This window comes from Ambystoma mexicanum, chromosome 10 (genome assembly GCF_040938575.1).
Source record: "Ambystoma mexicanum isolate Mex_15411 chromosome 10, UKY_AmexF1_1, whole genome shotgun sequence".
NCBI classification, from domain to species: domain Eukaryota; kingdom Metazoa; phylum Chordata; class Amphibia; order Caudata; family Ambystomatidae; genus Ambystoma; species Ambystoma mexicanum.
The window spans coordinates 914,300,647-914,321,612 of record NC_090932.1 but is presented as its reverse complement, the minus strand read 5'-3'; the positions used below and the strand labels follow the sequence as shown (position 1 = coordinate 914,321,612).

At 50.0% G+C, this 20,966-nt stretch overlaps 1 protein-coding gene across 6 annotated transcripts in view; it reads left to right on the top strand.

The window, feature by feature from the left end:
* FXR1 (FMR1 autosomal homolog 1) overlaps positions 1–20,966 on the top strand; it is a 1,317,598-nt gene that overhangs the window by 676,397 nt on the left and 620,235 nt on the right. For 4 of the 6 annotated variants that reach the window (XM_069618666.1, XM_069618663.1, XM_069618667.1 and 1 more), the window contains 4 exons: positions 18,566–18,675; positions 19,017–19,103; positions 19,244–19,451; positions 20,735–20,941. In XM_069618666.1, the coding sequence (XP_069474767.1) occupies positions 18,566–18,675; positions 19,017–19,103; positions 19,244–19,451; positions 20,735–20,941 (612 nt within the window). The remainder of the gene's footprint in view (positions 1–18,565; positions 18,676–19,016; positions 19,104–19,243; positions 19,452–20,734; positions 20,942–20,966) is intronic. The other 2 variants (XM_069618668.1, XM_069618665.1) reach the window with 1 other exon arrangement.

The following is a 20,966-nucleotide window of genomic DNA, read 5'->3' as shown; positions in this document are numbered from 1 at the left end:
TGGCCATTATTATTTCTAGGGGGTGCTAGTGCTCTAAATCTAGGCCAGGTCTTTTGGCAGCTCAAGACCTTTACCCCAGCTCCCATGTGTTAGTTCTTAGAGATGGCCACAGCCCTGACCATTCACATTCCTTTCTGGTTTCGCAGGCCCACAGCTCTATACAATTACATTTTTGAAGGCCTCTGTGCTCAGTTTTAGTGCTGGGAATTGGGGTGGGAAGGTGATTCAAACTCTTTTACCCCACTATGCTGCTTCTTTAAACAGGGCCTTCAACATACTAGGCCACACTTCCAATATGGCAGTGCTTCAGTATTTCTCACGTGTGGGACCAGTTTTCATTCTTGTGCACTACAGTTTAACTATTGTACTTCAGTAGCGCTCTGCCCTTTACCTGGGCCTACGTATATTTTCATGATCAGTACAAAGCACCTGTTATTGCACCCTCACCTGTTCCACCCCCCTGCAGCCGCACACGTTCACTTTCTCGAGCACTAATATATTTTCCGCTACCTAAATAGTTAGGGAGGGCATGGGAGCTGGACGCGCATCCCAACACTGAGTAGTCTGAATTCATTCTTAGGAGGGGGGTGGATTGGTAGAAGTCGCCGCTAGTCACTCAAAAGCACACAAAACTATAAAAGTAAGGTCACTTGGTAGATTTATTGAGAAATATCTACTTTACTCATGGGTCTATACATGTCTACAATATGGTACTCTAGAAATGGAACAGCAATGTTCTAAAAACTATAAAGGGGTCCAGTAAAGATCCAACACATGTTTAAAACCAATGAGCAAAAGCTAATACAGGTAGTTATAACTTTGAATACATACTTTCTAAGGCTTTTAAATGTGTGAAATGCAACAGTGTATAACAACGGCTTCAAGGGGATTGGGTCCTCCGACGTATTCCATATCTTTGACAGTAATCACCACAGCTGTGCTGCTTCGGAACATTTTCGGCGTCTGCATCTTGCGTCGATGTCAATACGCTGTCCTCGAGGGCCTCCATCGAGCCGACGTCACCGGATGTCATAAATAGGACGCACGTCGCCCCTTAGCCTCAGTTCCGTTTTTTCTGCGAACGTGTTCGCTTCGGAGATCTCGACGTGCCTCGGTTCAACTGAGTCCTGTTCTTTCGGTTCTTCAAACCTGTTTGTTTGTGTGTTAACATGTCTTTGGCTTTCTCCACCCCACGTTCGGGTTTTAAGAAGTGTCGGGTTTGCGGGTCCAAGATGTCATTGACGGACACGCACAACGCTTGCCTCTGGTGCCTCGGGGAGGACCACGATACGGATGACTGTCAACTGCCAGTCGCTTACATCGAAGGCCTTGTGAGAGTGAAAGAAGCAGCTGTCGGTGGGTAAGGTGGCCAAGCCCTGGAAGTCGTGATCCACTAGAATTTCGACGGACGATTTGAGGGGCGACTCTCCACATTGTTGTCGTGAGTCCGGGGGGTCTCGGTCCAGGAGTCGGTCTCGCCATTCCTCTGCCTCTTCGAGGCACTCACGGAAGCGCCGTCACAGGTCGCCTTCCCCCTCCTCATCTGAGGACTCCGCCCGTCTGCTCTGCTGCGTCAGCGCTTGAGGGCAAAGAGGCAACTGCCCGAGCAGCCTTGGCACCTCGAGTACCCTGTTTTCCACCTCTAGCACTCCTACGGTGGCCCCTTGACTTGCAGCTCCTCTCGATTTACTAAAGCATGAGTAATATCCAAAGGAACCTCCCCTCCACTGCTGTCCCCTAGGATGAAAAGGCGGAGTTGATGAACTGCAGCGCTCAATGACTTTGCTGCGGCTTTTGAGGTCTGCAACCTCTCAAGGCTCTCGTCAGCCTTGCTGCCAAAAATATGTTCACCATCAAAGGGCATGTTGAGGAGCCGGGCTTGCACATCAGGAGCAAAGCCTGACTTCCGCAACCACGCAAACCTGCGTATTATGGTGCTCGCCGCCATGGACCGGCTGACACAATCCGCCATGTCCAGACCCGACTGAACGGACTCACACATAGCATCCTTGCCATCCTGTATAATAGCAAAAAAACCATCCCGTTCGTCCCCTTCGGGAATATGTTCAGCCGCCAATGAAATACAGTTCCACAGAGTGTGCGTGAAACGTGACAAGGCACACACGGAGTTGGCTGCCTGTAAAGCCATACCCCCTGAAGAAAACACTTTCTTCGCCCAGCCATCAAAACGCTTGTCGTCCCTATCAAGAGGGATGGTAGGGTACGATGCCTGCTTTGCTGGGGCCGTAGCCGCATGCACCCCCAAACTCTCTGGAGTAGGGTGCGTGGTCAAGTAACAGGGGTCGCTACTGGCTGGGCGGTATTTTCTCTGCAAAGATTTGCTTACTGCCGGGAGACTCTCCGGGGCAGTCTAAGCCGCCGCCACCCTTCTTTGCAAAGCCATATGGAAAGGCAGTACCGGGTCAGTTGGAGGACCTTGGTCGAGGATGTCCGTCAGGTCATCCTGCAGAAAATCCACAGGCGGTGCAGACCGCCCCAAGTATTCCGTGACCCTCGAGATAAGGTGCCAGTACGAGGACTCGGCGGATTGCTTGTCTCAACAAGCATGCCACTCCTGAGGAATGGGATTCGTTCCGGCAGGAGATGATGGCGATTTTTCAGTCGCAGTGCTCTGTTCCGTGCCTGGTCACGTTTCACGCACACTCTGTGGAACTGTATTTCATTGGCGGCTGAACATATTCCCAAAGGGGAGGAACGGGATGTTTTCTTGCTATTATACAGGATGGCAAGGATGCTGTGTGTGAGTCTTTTCAGTCGGGTCTGGACATGGTGGATTGTGTCAGCCGGTCCATGGCGGCGAGCACCGTAATACGCAGGTGTGCGTGGTTGATGTGCAAGCCCGGCTCCTCAACCTGCCCTTTGATGGTGAACATCTTTTTGGCAGCAAGGCTGACAAGAGCCTTGAGAGGTTGCAGACCTCAAAAGCTGCAGCAAAGTCATTGAGCGCTGTATTTCGCCAACCTCTGCCTTTTTGTCCTACGGGACAGCAGTGGAGGGGAGGTTCCTTTTGGATATTGCTCAGGCTTTAGTAAATCGAGAGGAGCTGCAAGTCAAGGGGGCCACCGTAGGAGTGCCAGAGGTGGAAAACAGGGTACTCGAGGTGCCAAGGCCCCTCGGGCAGTTGCCTCTTTGCCCTCAGGCACTGCCGCAGCCGCTTCAGCGCACTCATGAGGCAATGTCCCATGGTCCGCCGGTTGGGGGAAGGCTGGCGCAGCATCTTGTAAAATGGTGTGCCATTACTTCAGATGTGTGGGTTCTGGAGATCATAGCCCATGTCTGTCTTTCTTTCTGGCAGAGGCCTCACGATAATCCACCAGGGAATCTCTCTTTGAAGTGTCCAGATCCGCTCCTTGCGCAGGAAATTCAGTCCCTGACAGAGAGAGGTGCCATAGAACTGGTGCCTGTAGCGGAGAGGAACAAGGGATGGTATACCCTTTTATTTTTTGATTTCAAAGAAAGACGGGGGATTGAGACCCATCATGGACTTGCTCGGTTTGAACAAGCTCCTCAGGAAGGACAAGTTCAAGATGGTCACTCTTTCTCAAGTCCTCCAGGCCCTTTAACTTCAGGACTGGTTGGTGTCTCTCAACCTCAAGGACGCTTACTTTCATGTGCCGATCCATCCCAAGCACAAGAAGTACCTGAAGTTCGTGGTTGGAGACTCGCACTTTCAGTTTTGGTTCCTGCCGTTCAGATTGACCTCCGCCCCGAGGGTCTTCACCAAACTCATGGTGGTGGTGGCAGCGTATCTCAGGAAAGGGGGGGGGGGAGATTCACATCCACCCCTACTTGGACAATTGGTTGATCAGGGCGCGCTCTCCCAAGCAGCTCTTCCGAGCTCATCCTGGATCATCTGTCCGTCACCTGCCACTCCCTTCACAAGCTGGGCTTCTCCCTCAACTTGAAGTCCCATTTGATGCCAACCCAGCGGCTCCAGTACATCGGAGCAGTGCTCGGCACATCCCTGGGGCAGTGTTTTCCTCCACAGGTGCGGGTTCATCACATTGAGCAGATGGTGGAAGTTTCAACACGTCCATAGTCTCCCGGCGTTCGAGTTCTTGAGGTGGCTCGGCCTCATGGCATCCTGCGTTGTTCTGGTGCCAGAGGTCAGGTTGCGGATGAGATCTCTGTAATGGGCCCTCAATATGCAATGGTCACAGTCCTCCGGCAGGATGTCAGACCCAGTTCAGGTGCCGCCCTCGGTCGCCCAGGACCTTCTGTGGTGGGCCGTCGAAGGCAATCTGATGAAGTGGGCTCCATTTTGGCTACCCTGGCCGAAGGTAACTGGCTGGAGGAAACACGTACAGCAGTGGGAAGGACCACTAACGCATCTCCTAAGGCTCCTTTTGGAGGAAATTCCCGCAAGCAGAACCTTTCGCACTTCCGGTTGACACTGGAGGCGAAGAGATCCACTTGAGGGGTCCCCCAAAGGGCAAAGATCTCCAGGAGAATCTCCTGAGACAGCTCCCACTCGTGAGAGATCGCGCTCTGCCTGCTCAGAGCGTCCGCCGTCTCGTTTGTCTCCAGCCAGTTGAACAGCCGAGATAGAAACTTACTGCTGGATGGCCCAGAACCAGAGCTGCATCGCCTCCCTGCACAGAGGAAGGGACCCTGCCCCCCCCGCCCCCCCTTTTTGTTGACATAGTGCATGGCCACTGTGTTGTCCGTCAGAATCAGGACATTCTTCCCTCGCACAGTCGGCAGAAAAGCCTTCAGGGCAAGCCTAACGACCCTCAACTCCAACAAATTGATATGGAGTCTGGACTCCGGAGACCAACGACCACTGATAGTCAACTTGTTGGCATGCGCTCCCCATCCCGTGAGTGATGCGTCCGTCACGATTAGTGCAATTCTATAATAGTGTTATTTTTATACTTGTGTGGGTCGCCACTTTTTAGTAGTTTTTCTGCCAATTGTTAACTATACAACACAACAGTGCCACCTTCCTCCTTAGTGTAGCCTTGCTGCTTGGACTACGCTACAAGAGAGGGCCTGAACTCAACTCGTTTATGAATAACATTGCTAACCATTAGTGAGCTTTTTTAAGTACTGCCACAGATAGTGGCTTTGAAAAGCCCTTCTTACACATACCTTTTGTGGTTGTACCTTCTGGTTAGGCCTCCTCAACCTTCCTGGTATTTGAATATTGCCCTTAACACAAAAACCAGATTGTATGTTCTGAGGTCTTGGCTACAGTAGACATGATCTTAGTTTACTGGAAGACTGCTTTTCTAGTGGGCATAATATCAGTTAGGGGAGAGTGCAAGCTGCAAGCCCTATCTTGATTTGGAACCGTTTAAGGTCTTCCATAAAGCCAAAGTTATGTTGAGTACACATCTGGCTTTTTGGCCAAAATAGTGTCTGATGTTCAATTAACCAAGAAATCTGCAATCCAGCGTCGGATGCTGGGAGGACTTTTATTTGCCTGGATGTTCGCAAAGTCCTTAAACTCTCTACAGCGAACCAGGGAGATTAGAACTTTTGACCTGCTTTTTCATAATATACGGGCCTTATGGAAGCCAGTAAACGGGCCTCAAAATCTACCACTGCTGGTTGGATAGGGTCCTCCTTGAAGCCTACAAATGGTATAACATACCCCCCGACTAGTTGTCTTCGTGCTACTGTGTTTTGCGTGAAGGCCAGCTCCATAAGCTTCCCGAAACACGTCCTTATCAACGGCCACATGGGCCTCTTTCCCTACGTTCTGCAGGCACTATTCTCTCGATGTCCACACAAGATCTTACACTGCTTAGTCAGCCAGTCTTGCAAAATCTGTTTAGCTAATAAGTTGCCAACCACATGTCATCAAAAAAGTTTCTTTCGGTAAAGCAAAACAAACCATAAAACACAGCAAATTTAACAATCAACAATATTGCAATTAAAAATGAAACCATTAAAAATTACTTTGGAAAGTCCTCAAACAAAACCAGAAGATTCATAAACCCATTGGTCTCATTAAAAATTGTCACAACGACAGTGCACGTCTTAAGCCTCTTAAATAGTAAAAGAGATAAACAACCACATGTAAATTCAAGTGCTTTGAAAAATCTCCCATATATATGATGAAAATGGGACAGGTCGTAAGATTGTGAGTTACTCATAGTGACTACTGTAATCCTAGTCCATAGACCTCTTACTCTTACGTCCCGTCCTCTTTCCTCCATACTGTATGGGCGTCCCTTCCAAAGGACGGGAGACTGAACCTTTTTCACCAGAAAAACCCTTCTTCCCCTTTAAATTTAGAGGTGTGCAGGGGCGCGGCCCAAGGAGCATGCGCTGCCCTGACTCTGGCGCCACACCTCAGTCCCCTTTTCCGCGTCGACGGGAGCGGCCCGAATTCACCAGCACTCCTGGGTTTGGCTTCGGCCATGTATTTCCACATGCGGATACTTCTTCTCTTTGTCGTCTTTGTCTTTTATATAATTCAGGTACTTGGTCCTCGGGCATCATGCTCCTCCCCGCCGCATGTCGACTTCTACAGGGTGCAGCAGGTGTCCATCCTGCAACAGTCTCTTCCCAACTTCAGACCCCCACACCCTCTGCCTACGTTGCCTTGGCCCAGACCACAGTTGGTAATCATTCGGTGTGTGACTCGCTGTCCTCGAAGGCGCTGAAGAACAGACTAGCAAGGTGGAGGGAGCTCTTCCAGAAGTCACCTCCAGAGGATCTCAAGAACTTTGTGAAGCATCGTCCCAAGTCCAAGGTAGGGCCGATATTTTCCAGCGCACCCCGCAAGGGAGACTCCTTCCCAGGGACACTCCCGCGCGGGAGGGACCAGTCAGGTCCTTCCACCGGCACATGCACTGAGGCTGCTACAGCTACCGGCCTTCAGGTTGAGGGGTCCTTGTCCGGGAGGATCCGCAGTGTTGAGGGACTGGAAGGTTCTTGTACTGGGTCTACGCCCTTCTACTGGCACAATGGCCGAGGGGCTACGCCCTGACACCAGAAATACGTCCACGGGGCTATGCCCTAATACCGGCAACACGTCCGAGGGGGTGCCTAAACGCAGCTCTACCGACCCCCAGGTCGAGGGTGTCACACCTACCGGGCTGAGACCCGAGGAGCACGGTAGGTCTTGTGATCCACACGCAAGAGTTTTGGACGAGGCTGGACCCAATGGGCTGGCCAGTACGTCTCGGGCACGTTGCAGGCACGTGGCAGGCAGCTCGACAAAATGGCTGCCGCCGAGACAGGAGTACCCGTCAAAGGCCATTCCACGAATTTGGCGAAGAACAAGTGTCAAGGTGGGACTGGTCGCAACCAGGTACGTGGCCTACAGTCTACCCTTCATATGCGCAGGGCAACTTTCGCATGTATCCATACGGACCGGGTATGCAGCGGCTCCAGCAGTGCCCCACTACCCCGTCGGTACCCCCTGCCACCTCTTTGGCCAGTGAGGAGCTGCTCTTCAATAAATTCCTTGTCTCAGGAGGTCTCCTCAGATGGGGGTTATCATCAAGGACGCAGTCAGGGAAGTCATCCCCGCCATGCTAGCGGCACCACAGACTCCTCCATCGGGCTCCCTGACCCCGGTGCAGCTGCCTCCTCCGGCTCCACAGCCAACTCCGCAACCTCCGCCACCTCAGCCTCTGGCTGCGGTCTCTGTACTCCAGCCTCCGGCGCCATCTACACCTCCTCCTCCTAGAGATCCTCTGGATCTGCAGGACATGGACAACGAGGAGGAGGACCCGGACACGCCATCCTCAGCCAGGACCTTCCATGAACGTCTTGCTGGCCTGACGGAGTACCTAGGCCTCCCTCAGCCCGAGGTTGAACAGCCGGCAGAGGGGGTTCTGGCTGAAGTCTTCACAAGAAGCCCCTCTGCCAACATGGGGATTCCACTGCAAACCAATGTAGTCTCCCTGGCCAAGAAGGGTTGGCTCAAGCCCCACTCAGTCCAGCCGGTCAACTGACGCCTGGACGCCAAGTACAGGCAGATGGAAGGCGACGCTCTCTTGCTCTCGACCCATCCTCAGTCACACTCCTCGATGATCGCTGCGGCATCACTTTAATCCAACCCTCAGTCGTCCTCAGCCTCCTCCTTTACGGCACTGCTAGGCAAGGAGAAGATCTTGGAGGCCTACGGCAAGAAGATCTACTCCAACGCCTCCTTGCACCTGCGTCAGGCCAACGCAGATGCTATGCTGGCTGCCGCCAACCAACAGTTATGGCAGGAAATTGCGGACTTCCTCCCGGAACTCCCCTCCCAATGCCAATCTCGCTTTAAGGCGGGGCTAGCGGAGGCCAAGCTCGTGGCGCATGACCGCATGGAATCCAATGTGGCGCATATCGATACCTCGGGCCGGGCCATCTGCATTGCCACGGACATGAGGTGCACAGCCTTGCTCTGGGCAACGAAGTTCAACCTGGACGTCCAGGAGCGCATTCTAGATCTACTGTTCGGCGGAGGAGGGGGCCTCTTCCACTCCTCTACGGATGAAGAGCTGGACAAAAAGAACAGCTCACAAACGGCAAAGTCTTTGTCCATTCTTACAAGGTCCATTCCCAAATCTTACACCCAATCTCAGCAACGCTCAGAGAAGGGTCGTACATATGGAATGTTCCGCGACTTCCAGAAACGCATATCTAAGCAGCCGGACCACTCACCATCTCAGAGCCAGCGCAAACAACAAAAAGGGGGTGTAGGGCTTTTTTCAGTCCCCCCGCCTCAGCCTCCCAGGGAAAGAAGGCATGACATGCCCTTTCGGGTCCATGTGTTTCCGGTGGGAGCAGGCTTGCTCTCCTTGCACATTTCTGGCACCAGAATTTCATGGACCCCTGGATCCTATACGTAGTATCTATGGGGTACCGCCTGCCCATTCCATCCTCTCCTCCCTCATCCCTTCCACTTCCACAGGTTGGGACAACAAATCTTCTGGCGGAGATCCAGTCGCTCGTAGAGCCGGGCAGTGGAGGAAGTCCCGTCCCAGCGTGTTTACTCCAGGATTTTCGCCATTCAGAAAAAGAACCAGGCAGGCATGAGTTGTGCTAGACCTTTCCACTCTCAACCTGTCCTTACCTCTACAAAATTCAAGATGGTTGCACCACCTTTTAGAGCGGAGACATTGTGCAAGGGGAGACTGGATGTGCTCCCTGGATCTGAAGGACCCCCACATCCCGATTTGGCAGCCCCATCGTTCTTTCCTACAGTTCAGGATCATGGGTTACCATTTCCAATACAAGGTCCTTCCATTTGGCCTCAACTTGTCCCCCAGCGTCTTTTCCAGACTCATGAATACAGTGGCTGCCATCCTCAGAGTGCAGGGCCTCCACATCTACCCATACCTCGACGACTGGCTCGTCAGGGCTACAGCTCCAGAAGCGGTTCACCACTCTTCACATTTCCTTATCAACACACTGCACAATCTGGGCTTTTCGCTCAATCTCAGGAAGTCGTAGCTGCAGCCCATGCAGACAGAAATTCTTGGGCCTCATCTGGGACGCATGCTCAGAGAAGGTGTTTCCATTTGTAAAGACTGGAGGGGGTGTCTGTACTTCTGCTCTCTGTATGGTAGAGGAGAGGCACAGAGGAGCCCAGCCAAGATTCTCTATTGGTACGTGGTCGAGCAATCGAGGCCTAGCTCCTCAGGAGGTGATGCAGGCTGGTTCTTAAGTACAGTGTAGTCCCCAAGCCCCCACAAAGGAATGTCCACACACTGTATTACTGAAAACAGTCTTTATATAATTAATATTCAAAGGTATGTACACTATCACAATAACTTACTTTGTACTCAGAAGTCAACAAGGGCAAATATATACAATTCTAAAGTGGTACCACCAATATTATCAGACCTCTTTAAAGTGCATCAACTATACTGTTAAAATGTCACACAGATCCATAAAAAGGGAACAAGCAATAGAGAGAGGAGGGAAAGCAAGATGGTTGAAACAATAGGCAGAATACTGAGTCAGTGTCACGCTCACCTGATTCCCACGGAGGCGCAGGTCTGGCTTCGAGTGCTGATGCTTCTTCAATGGTGAAGCGCAGGACTCTGAAGATGGACAGGTAGGGCCCCTCTACTCTGGCTTCTCTGGCTCGCAGGAATATTACCCTGTTCGTGAAAAGGGAGTATTACCTACTGACGGAATAATGCTCAAGTCTTCCACTCCCTTCCAACCCTCCACGATACCCTTTCACGATTCCCCGTGAAGTCTCACCTTAGGGTCTGGAAGGATTAGTTCTCCATCCTGCTTCAGATGCAGGGGCGCGTTGAAACCCAGTTACTTCACTGGATTGAGGTTTGATGGGAGTTCAAATAAGCTTGACTATTCAGGTAAGGCGCTGTAAGAGTTCTGTAGCAAGTTCAAAAGTTCAAGCTTAATAATAATGTTCATTGTCTTATTGCAGCAAGCGCTAACGCTTATGTCTTTTTCCCCTTAGGGGCCGGGGTTCGGAATGCCGGAGATATGGCGCCGACCCGAAGTGAAACGTGCAGTTCCAGTAAATGACAGGTAAGTTCTGGATGAGCGTTCGGGTAATGTCTTTGCATTCGCTCATTCAATGTCTTTGTCTTTTTTCCCCATAGGGGCCGGGGTCCGGAATGCCAGGAAGCGGCAGGACCCGAAATGAAATGGGAATGACCCAGCAGGTAAGTGAGCTTTTCCTATTCCCTTCCTTCTCTCACCTTGTGTTCTTGTCTTTTTCTCTCTAGGCTCTGGGAAGTGGCTGCGGATCCGGATGATCGCTGCTGAAGATGGAGGTGCCCAGGAAAGGTGAGTGAAATGCAGCGCTGCAGCGATCAAAGCGAAATGCTTTTAAAAAGGTCTTCCCTTCAGGATCGACGGTGTGATGTCTCTGTGATGCAGCTTTAGCAGGTAAAGTCTTCTTTCTCTCCAATTCTCTCTTAGCAGGTGACCCAGGATGCTGACAGGCGTGGCTGAAGTCCAGATGCAGGAGCTGACACGGTGAGCGTCCAGCTGCGAGGAGCAGAACAACGCGAAGCGTGAGTTGCTGATCGGGCGTGGTTTAAATAGCTTTGGAAGAAGTTCCAGGTATGTATCCTTCCACCGATCAGGTATGTATCCTTCCCTGACCACACCCAGGGGAAAGTAGTCCCACAGGTAAAGTAGTTCCATTCAGGCCTGGGCCTGGATGTAGCAGCATGGTCTGCATCAGGTAAGTGCACATTAAAACACGTGAACACATGTCTAGCTTTATCAGCCTGGCGCCTAAGGCGCCAGGACAGGGGTCCAACATGAGCCTGGCGCCTTGTGTCCAAAGGGCCCCAGCTTGGGCCCACTGGCACTTCCCTGGGGGGAATGATGCCTGCCTCTGGGGTTGCTGGGTCGGACCTGGCTCCTTGGAGGTAGGCATCATGACAGTCAGTTACCTAAACACAGTTGTGTGGAGATCCCCCTCCCCCACCTGGGCAACCTGTAAAATAAAGATATAGCACAAGTCCAGTCCATATATTGCTCAATAGTCTTATTTCCTCCTATAACGTGTTTACCCCCCAATGTACCTGGTGGAGCAGGTTCTTCGAAGAAGCGTCGATGGATCCTTCCTGAGTGACCCCCTTTCAAGCAGGAGTCACGGATCGTCGAGAGGCGTCGAAGAAAGTGAACTTGGCGTTGATGATGAGTTCGAGGGTGCCGAGACCACGGCGTCGACCCAGGCAGTGCTTGTCGGCGATGTCCTGCGAGGATGAGGTGTGCGGGGCACCTCGGCGTTTGATAGTTCTGGACCGCAAAGAGTTTCAGAAGAACTGTGGCCCAGCAAGGGCGTCGAGTCATCGAAGTCTTTGTGGCCTTCAGGTGGCGGGAAACCCACTGGCGGATACTCCTCGGCGCGTCGGCGGCCTTGACTCTCTCTGGCAGGATAAAAGGGTCGTCGGTGCAGGCAAGGGAGTCCTTCGATTCAAATGTTCTTAGGCAAAGGAGCGGGCGGCTACGGATGTTGGTGGCATGGCGTCAAGCGGTCCCCTCTTCTGGGGCAACACAGCTTCGACAGGCCTCCAGCGGTTACACAAACCTGAGAACCCTGGTCGACGGCAATGGACTTCGACGGCGGCGAAGTCCTGGTGCTTCACTTCGATCTCCTCGGCGGTCCCGTCTCCGTTCGGCAGCCTTTCGAGGGTCTGAATCCCAGGGAGCTTCCGCGAAGGTCAGCAGTGCTCGATGGTCCCTCGGAGTACGGGAAGCGGGCGCCTTACCAGGTCCTCTCTCGGATCAGTCTTTGACGAATTCGGCAGCTTTCAGTTCAGGTCGAAGCAAATGCAACAGCAAGTCGTCTTCTTCCAGCTGGGCGTCGAGGATCAGCAGTTCAGGTTACTCTTAAAAGTGTAGACACAGCTTCTGAACAATTTGCAGTGGTGAGAGGTCCCCAGACATACTATCCTGTCTCTCATCCACACTGCTGGGTCACACTCAGCAGCCAATCATACAGAAGGGCATTCATGCAGTCAGTCAGCCAATCAGGCACACAGTGCATTCAGGCCATCCTCCTCCGTCTCAGACACTCACAACAAGGAATGGGTACCCAGCCATTCAACACTACATACTGCATTCAGGCCAGTTTCGGGCAGGGCTGTCTCAGTCTTTGTCTCTCATACCAGAAACCAGACATCCACAACAAGAAGTGCATATTGGTCACACGCTCCATTCACCCAGGTCCCACCAGTCTGGACTGGACTTCAGAAAAACACCATATTTGGAATTTCCACCCAACAGTCAGTCAGGGCTTCCCAACAAGGTAACGGGCAATAGAAAGCAAGAGGCCACAGGGGCCATCTTGTTTCTTATCGGGAATCAACTGATTCCAATGGCAAGGCCTGGGTATCCCAAAATGGAGGATACTCGGAGCACCTGTCAAATTCATCCTGGAGCTGCCACCAACCCATACCCTGCTCTGTGGGCCACCAACAGGTGCCCAAAAACATACACTAGGGGCACAGGGTTGTACCCCCACCCATGGGTGCCATAAGGGTATCCCATGGGTCTGTACACCAAACCAAAAACAGGAAGTGCTGCACTGCCAGGAGTCCCACATGGACTCCTGGGCAGAAAACCATACAGAACACAATCAAAAATGGAGGACAAGATCGCGGCCATCAGGAGGGCCACAACTCACTTCCTCAGCAGAGAGGTGAGCTCGTCCTGGTGGTACCAACATCTTCTGGGTCTCTTGGCAGCGGTCCTGTTAGCCGTCCCCCACACGAGACTGAGGAGGATTCAGCTGCACTTTGCGGCTTCATGGAACCAGGAGCGAGGCTCTCAATCCGAGATGTTCCTCTATCTCTCCGCCAGGACCTCACATGGTGGTCCAGTTACTGCAACCTGCGGACGGGCAAGCCCTTCCGGCCTCCCCCCCCAAAGGTTACCATCACCAGGGACTCCTTGCTCGAGGGCTGGGGGGGGCCACCCTGGATGATCTCTCCGTCTGTGGCACCTGGACTCGACAGGAGCAGGAATACCACATCAGTTGGTTGGAGCTGAATTCCATCTGGGTAGCGCTCAGAGCATTCCTTCCCCTTCTCAGGGGCAGGGTTGTCCTCATCCAGACGGACAACTCGACCAGCATGTACTATGTCAACAAGCAGGGAGGCACCAGATCCCCTCACTGTGCAGACTGGCATTCGGCATGTGGGATTGGGCCCTGGAAAATGACATCTACCTCACAGCAGTCCACCTTCCGGGGGAATCCAACCTGGAGGCGCACAGCCTCAGCAGGTTGGGAGCGGACAATTACGAGTGGCAGCTAAACAACCTAGTTATTCAGGAGATCTTCAACAGATGGGGTCTCCCCCAGGTGGACCTTTTTGCCACCATGCACAACAAGAAGTGCCCTCAGTTCGCCTCCTGGCATGGGCAGGGCCCCGGCTGCCAGGGCAACGCATTTCGGACTAACGGTATGACAGCGTATGCCTTCCCACCCACTCCGCTGATTCATAGAGTGATTTGCAAGATCAAGGAGTCTCGCCAGCTCAACATTATCCTAATAGCTCCCTGGTGGCCAGCCAGGCCATGGTTCTTGGAGCTGCTCAGCCTCTTAGAGATGCCTCCTATTCACCTTCCGGTGGGCCCAGCACATCTTCTGGCGCAGCATGGGGGCAGGGTCATCCACCCCGCTTACAAACACTTACCCTGCAGCCATCGGAGTTTACATGAATTCGGAGGAGGGGGTCTTCTCCTCTTCCTCCAATCCGATTGTCAAACATTTGAAGGGGCTCGCAAGGCTCTACCCGCCCATCAAGAGGCCACACCCCGTATAGGATCTGAATATAGTCTTGGGCGTCCTGGCACACAAACCGTTTGAGATAATGGCATCCGCGGACATCAGGTTGGTCACCATTAAGGCAGCCTTACTGGTCGGCCTCACCTCAGCTCGCAGAGTCAGCGAAATCCAGACGCTGGTCGCCTCAGAACCAAATATTAACTTTCACAAAGTAGTCCTGCGAACACACCCACCATTTCTGCCTACGGTGCCGTCAGCTTTCCATTTGAACGAGTAAATAGTCCTTCCTATGTTTTTTGCAGATCCTAAGGCCGAGGCGCTGAGAGTTCTGCACTGCCTATATGTCAGGCGTGCCCTGAAATTCTACCTTGACCGGACCAAGGGCTTCTGCAAATCAGACGCCCTATTTGTCACTTTCGGAGGTGCAAGACCAAGCTATCAGGCTTCCAAGGCCTCCATCTCCCGCTGGATGGTCTCAGCCAGCAAAGAAGCATACGAGGGCCAGCACAAGCCGCTTCCGGCTAGCATCCACCGGGGAACAGCTCTCTGAAAGTGCCGGATCCGCTCCTCTTGCAGGAAATTGTAGACCTGCTAGAGAAAGGTGCCATAGAACCGGTACCTGTAGCGGACAGGAACAAGGGCTGGTACTCCCCCCTACTTTCTCATACCAAAGAAGGACGGAGGACTGAGACCCATCCTGGACTTACGAGAATTGAACAAGTTCCTCAGGAAGGACAAGTTCAAGATGGTAACTCTCTCTCAGATCCTTCAGGCCCTTCAGCTTCAGGACTGGTTGGTATCTCTGGACCTTCAGGATGCTTATTTCCATGTGCCAATCCATCCCAAGCACAGGAGGTACCTGAGGTTCGCAATTGGCAACTCTCATTATCAATTTCGAGTTCTGCCATTTGGCTGACCTCCGCCCTGAGGGACTTCACCAAGCTAATGTCGGTTGTGGCTGCAAGTCTAAGGAGGGAAGGGATTCAAGTCTACCCCTACCTGGACGATTGGTTGATCAGAGCAGTTTCTTCGGAACAAGCTCGGATCCAACTAGATTATGTCTGCCACTTCCTTCACAAGCTGGGCTTCTCCCTCAATTTAAAGAAGTCACAGATGATACCAAAACAGAGACTCCAGTTCATTGGAGCAGTCCTGGACACGTCCCTGGGAAAAGCCTCGCCACCAGAGGTGAGGGCTCAAGATATTCTGCAGATGGTCACCAGGTTTCAAAATGCCCAACGTCTCCCAGCCTACGACGTTTTGAGGTTGCTAGGCCTCATGGCATCCTGCATATCCCTTGTGCCAGAGTCTCGCCTGAGAATGAGATCCCTTCAATGGGCACTGAGGACTCAGTGGTCACAATTCTCAGGGAGGATGACAGATCTCCTCCGGATTCTGGACAAGGTAGCCCACGACCTTCAATGGTGGGCCTCTCCAGAGAACATCTTGAAAGGAGAACTGTTTTGGCAACCATGGCCGGAGATAACAGTAGTCACAGACGCCTCACTCACGGGGTGGGGAGCCCATGCCAACGACTTGACCATCAGCGGTTGTTGGTCTCCATCGGAGTCCAGACTACACATCAACCTGTTGGAGCTGAGAGCCATCAGACTGGCACTAAAGGCTTTTCTGCCGTCTGTACGGGGGAGAAACGTCCTGATAATGACGGACAATACAGTGGCCATGCACTACCTCAACAAAAGAGGCGGCGTAGGGTCACTGCCACTGTGCAGAGAGGTGATGCAGCTCTGGTTATGGGCAATTCAGGAAGGAATCTCTCTATCGGCAATTCACCTAGCCGGAGAGAAGAACTTGACAGCGGACGCTCTGAGCAGGCAGAACACAGTCTCCCACGAGTGGGAGATAGCTCAGGAAGTCCTTCAAGAGATCTTCGCCCTTTGGGGAACCCCTCAAGTGGATCTGTTCGCCACCAGTATCAACAGGAAGTGCGACAAATTTTGCTCAAGGCAATTTCCCCCGAGAGGAGCTCTAGGAGACGCGTTCGTAGTGGACTGGGAGTTCCCACTTCTGTACGCGTTTCCTCCGGTCCCTGTCATTCCTCAAATGATCAGGAGGTTGAGAAGGTTTCGGAAGACCATGATCCTAATTGCCCCGGATTGGGCCAGGAGAACGTGGTACCCGGACCTTCTGGACATGTCCATCCATCCTCCAATTCGTCTACCGTGCAGAGAGGATCTTCTCTCGCAGAAGGGAGGTCAGGTTCTCCATCCAGCCATCAAGACCCTCAGCCTTCACGCTTGGTATCTGAAAGGTTGAGGTACAAGGATTGGGACCTTCCAGATGACGTCATGGAGGTGTTGCTTTCGGCCAGAAGGCCAGCAACTAAGACTCTATAACACTGCCGTTGAAATATATTTTGCAGCTGGTGCAGAAAAAAGAATATCGAACCCTTTTCATGTGGTACACCTGCGGTGTTATCCTTCTTCCTTTATTTGGCAAATTCAGGCCTTCAAGTTGGCACTATTAAGGGCTATCTCGCAGCGCTATCGATCTTTAAGCGCACTGCAGAGGAGCCATCGTATTTCAAAATTCCATTGGTAATACAATACCTGAAAGGTCTAACTACTGTTTACCCTCCAAGACCGTTCCAAGTTCCCTTATGGGACTTAAATCTAGTTTTAAACTTCCTAAAGGGTGCTCCCTTTGAACCACTCCACTCTTGTTCATTGAAGCTTCTCACCTTCAAAACTGTTTTATTGGTAGCATTAACATCTGCTAGAAGGGTTAGCGAGATACAAGCCCTATCTTGTAAACCTCCTCATACAATTTTTCACAAGGACAAAGTTGTTCTACAGGTGAAGCCTAACTTCCTCCCAAAGGTAGTTTCTGAATTTCACACTACTCCGAAGATTACTTTTGCCTTCATTCTATCCTCCTCCCCATCCGGGGGGCTGGACCCTAAGCAAGCCTTGAGTTTTTATATCAGTAGACTTGCTAAAATTAGACAAGCAGACCAACTCTTTGTAGGTTACGCAGGACATAAGTTGGGATTACCAATAACCAAACAAACCATCTCCAGATGGATTATTTTAGCCATTCTGCAATGCTACAAACTGGCAGGGAAAGAGCCCCTCAAAATTTAAGGGCTCATTCGACCAGGGGTATCGCAGCCTCCTCAGCTCTTCAAAGAGGGGTACCAATTAGAGACATATTTGCGGCTGCCACATGGTCGTCCGCACATACCTTTACCAAATTTTATAGCCTGGATTCCTCCTCTAGTCAAGAGACTAGATTTGGCAAAGCTGTGTTACACTCTGTTCATTCTTAAAGAGTAACAGGGTTTCTCTTACTCCCGCCTACAATTACATACCACTGCTATGGGAGTCTATCATAGATAAGGAATACGTTGGAGGACACAATCCCTTCGAAGAACAAGTTACTCCTTACCTGGTAACGTTCTTTCGATGGGATGTTCCTCCGACGTATCCCTTATCGCCCCTCCCATCCATCCAGCAGTAACATTTCCCTTGTGGTTGCATCTATCGCTCCTTCAAGGGTAGTAACCATTCATGCAATAACTACCTTACTCTACAAAACGGAACTGAGCAACGGATGCTGCGCGTGGCCATTCATGGGCATGATGACGTCTGCTTCGATACGGTGGCTGTCGAGGAACACCTACTCGACGGATGTCGACGCACAGCGCCCTCTACTGGCAAAAAATGTTTCCGAGGCCAGCAAGCTGGAGATACAAATATCATAGATCAGGAATACGTCGGTGGAACATCCCATCGAAAGAAAGTTACCAGGTAAGGAGTAACTTGTTCTTCTCTTTCATCCTTACGTCCCACCATCTTCCCCCCTTTTATAATGGTGTCATTAGGCAATGTTAAATCTATTGTCGACGCGTCAATGGGCACTGAGGTGTGGCGCTGGAGTCGGGGCAGCACATGCTCCCAGGGCCGCACTCCCGCATGCCTCTACATTTAAAGGGGAAGAAGGTTTTCTCTGGTGAAAAGGTTCTGTCTCCAGTCCTTTGTAAGGGACGCTCATGCAGTACCGAGGAAAGGGAACTAAGGAGTATGTTAGTCACTACAGTGAGTAACTTATAATTTTTTCTACATGTATGAATTGAGCACACCTTTTTGTCCTACTCAGCAATTCTGAGGGAGTTCTTTCATTTTTAGACTGGTGGATTTTGGCTCTGTTGCCTTTGAAGTGACTGTAGATAATAACGTGTAAATAAACTGATCTTTCTGACGTACATTTTGAAAAATGATGTATTTGCTATCAATGTTTACATGCAGATTGATTATAAATGTATGGTGCAGTTTTCCGTTAGTCTTTTTTGTAATTATGAAACCGTGATGACACTTCGATTTTCAATTTTAAACATGTATTTTGTTACAGGAAAGGTGATTGGAAAAAATGGAAAAGTGATTCAAGAAATTGTGGACAAATCGGGAGTAGTTAGGGTGAGAATTGAAGGGGACAATGAAAACAAACTACCGAGAGAAGATGTGAGTTAAGTTTTCACTTGAGTTTCTAAATGCGTTTTAACGACTAATGGAAAGAATGAAAATGTGGAATTTAATAGTATTATGACACTGTACTGCGAGGTAAGGTGACACAGAAAGGCAGTGATGAAATGTAATAGTCATTTCATTGTTTGTCCCATTCCCTTTTGATTTTAGTATGGTATCTCCGAATGTCAGTTAAAACAAATCTGTAAAACAAGCAATGTTTACTGGATATGTTTTTAGCCTCTTTAAAACGTGTGCTTTGAATGTTAATACATGCCCTAGTCCTTTCAATGTGTCTGACGGATAATGCCTTTAAAGTTTATATGTTTTTCTTTCAGGGAATGGTTCCATTTGTATTTGTTGGCACTAAGGAAAGCATTGGAAACGTGCAAGTTCTGTTAGAATACCATATTGCTTACTTAAAGGTACAGTGTTTTATGTTTTCTCATTGCAACTTTTATGCAAGTTTCATTTTTTAGTATGCATTCATCTCACACTTTGCACTTGCATTTGAAATTTATTTTTGCATAGTGTAATCGTGCAATATTATTTGATTTTTACTCAGGAGGTAGAGCAACTAAGGATGGAGAGGCTGCAAATTGATGAGCAGTTGCGCCAGATTGGTATGGGCTTCAGACCGCCATCTAGTAGAGGAATTGAAAAGGAGAAAGGCTATACTACGGATGAAAGTACTGTTTCCTCTGTTCGTGGTGGAAGGTCATATAGTGGAAGAGGTCGAGGTCGCAGGGGACCCAATTATACATCGGGTTATGGTAATTTATTATAAATGTATTGCAATAGTTAAGCATTCATTACTTATGGGCAAATTAATGCGTTACTTGCTTTTTATTTTGTCAGCAACTTTCTGTTCATTCGTGCCTTTCAGTTGTAATACTGCTTTACATTTGCAGAGCCATGGAAGCTTATTTATGAAAATGAAAAGCACGCTTTGCGTGGTACTGCCCATGCTAGTTTTCTCCTTTTGATCAACTGTGCTTGGTCTGGACACAAGCGCTACTCTCCTTATTGTTTGGCCGCCAGCTATGAAACCCCATAGAATACCTTTGTTTTTCAACAGTTTTCATTACAATAGTTTTCTGGATAGCTCAAAAATGCAATTATTTTCTGCATTTAAAAGTGCAGGCAGAAAATATATAAATGAAAACCCAGTTTTTTTTTCCTTTTTATTTTCGTTTTTCTACTCATATCATTTCAGTAAGGACTGCACGTTTACAAATAATTTATCGCGCCTCATTTTATGTGGGTGCACATTTCCACGTTCTCTGATCAATTCACAACGGGGGTATTGGTCCATTGAATCATTTGTTTATCTGTATTAGTTAAGAGTAATGGAGTGCTCCGTCTGATCCACTCCTCAGACCCCCTTTTTTAAAACCCAAAAGACATTTACCTATTAATCCGGCTGCACAAACATGCACATCATTTTTATCCATTTCAAAACAAAGTTATCTGGCAACAAATACCTTTAGCAAATGTCCTGATAGTATGGCCTGGTGAATCGAGGTGCATCATTGATGAATGTCCTGATTGCGGCAAGGCTCTATTTCTACCTAATCCCTCTAAGTCAGAGTGTGGAAGGACTTCCATATACCAAAGATAAAAAGGTAGTAGGATAGAAGTTCGAGATGCAAATGCCTTCCTTCTGAGGAGAGCAAACGGGAGATCTGGCCCCAAGATTCTTCCAAGCTCTAATTCGCAGGATTTAGTTTCATTTGTTGGTGTGCAATATAGTGCTAATAGTGTTGACCTATATTTATTATTGAAATGATATTAAAATGATCTGAGCATGCATGGTTTAGTGCAGTGTTTTGGCCAGCTTAAAAATATGTTCCTCCTCTAATTGAGATTGTATACTACATAGAAGTGCAATGGTAGTGCATGCTAAAGTTCTTAGATTATATCTGATGCCATGTTAATGTCTCCAATTTGACTGTAATTGTACCTAATTCTGCTACTTTTCATTTTGCACCAAACTGTTTTCATTTTGCTTGTTCTCTTCAATGTGACAAATGTGAATTTGTCTTTGCTTTGGAAGGTACAAATTCTGAACTGTCTAATCCTTCGGAAACTGAATCTGAAAGAAAAGATGAATTGAGTGATTGGTCGCTGGCAGGGGAAGATGATCGGGAAAGTCGTTATCAGCCAGATAATAGAAGACGTCCAGTACCAAGAGGGCGAAGTGGCTCTGGGGTTCAAGGGCGTGGTGGGTCCCGAGGTGGCAAGTCATCGTCTATCAGCTCTGGTAGAATTTATTGATATGTATTGGG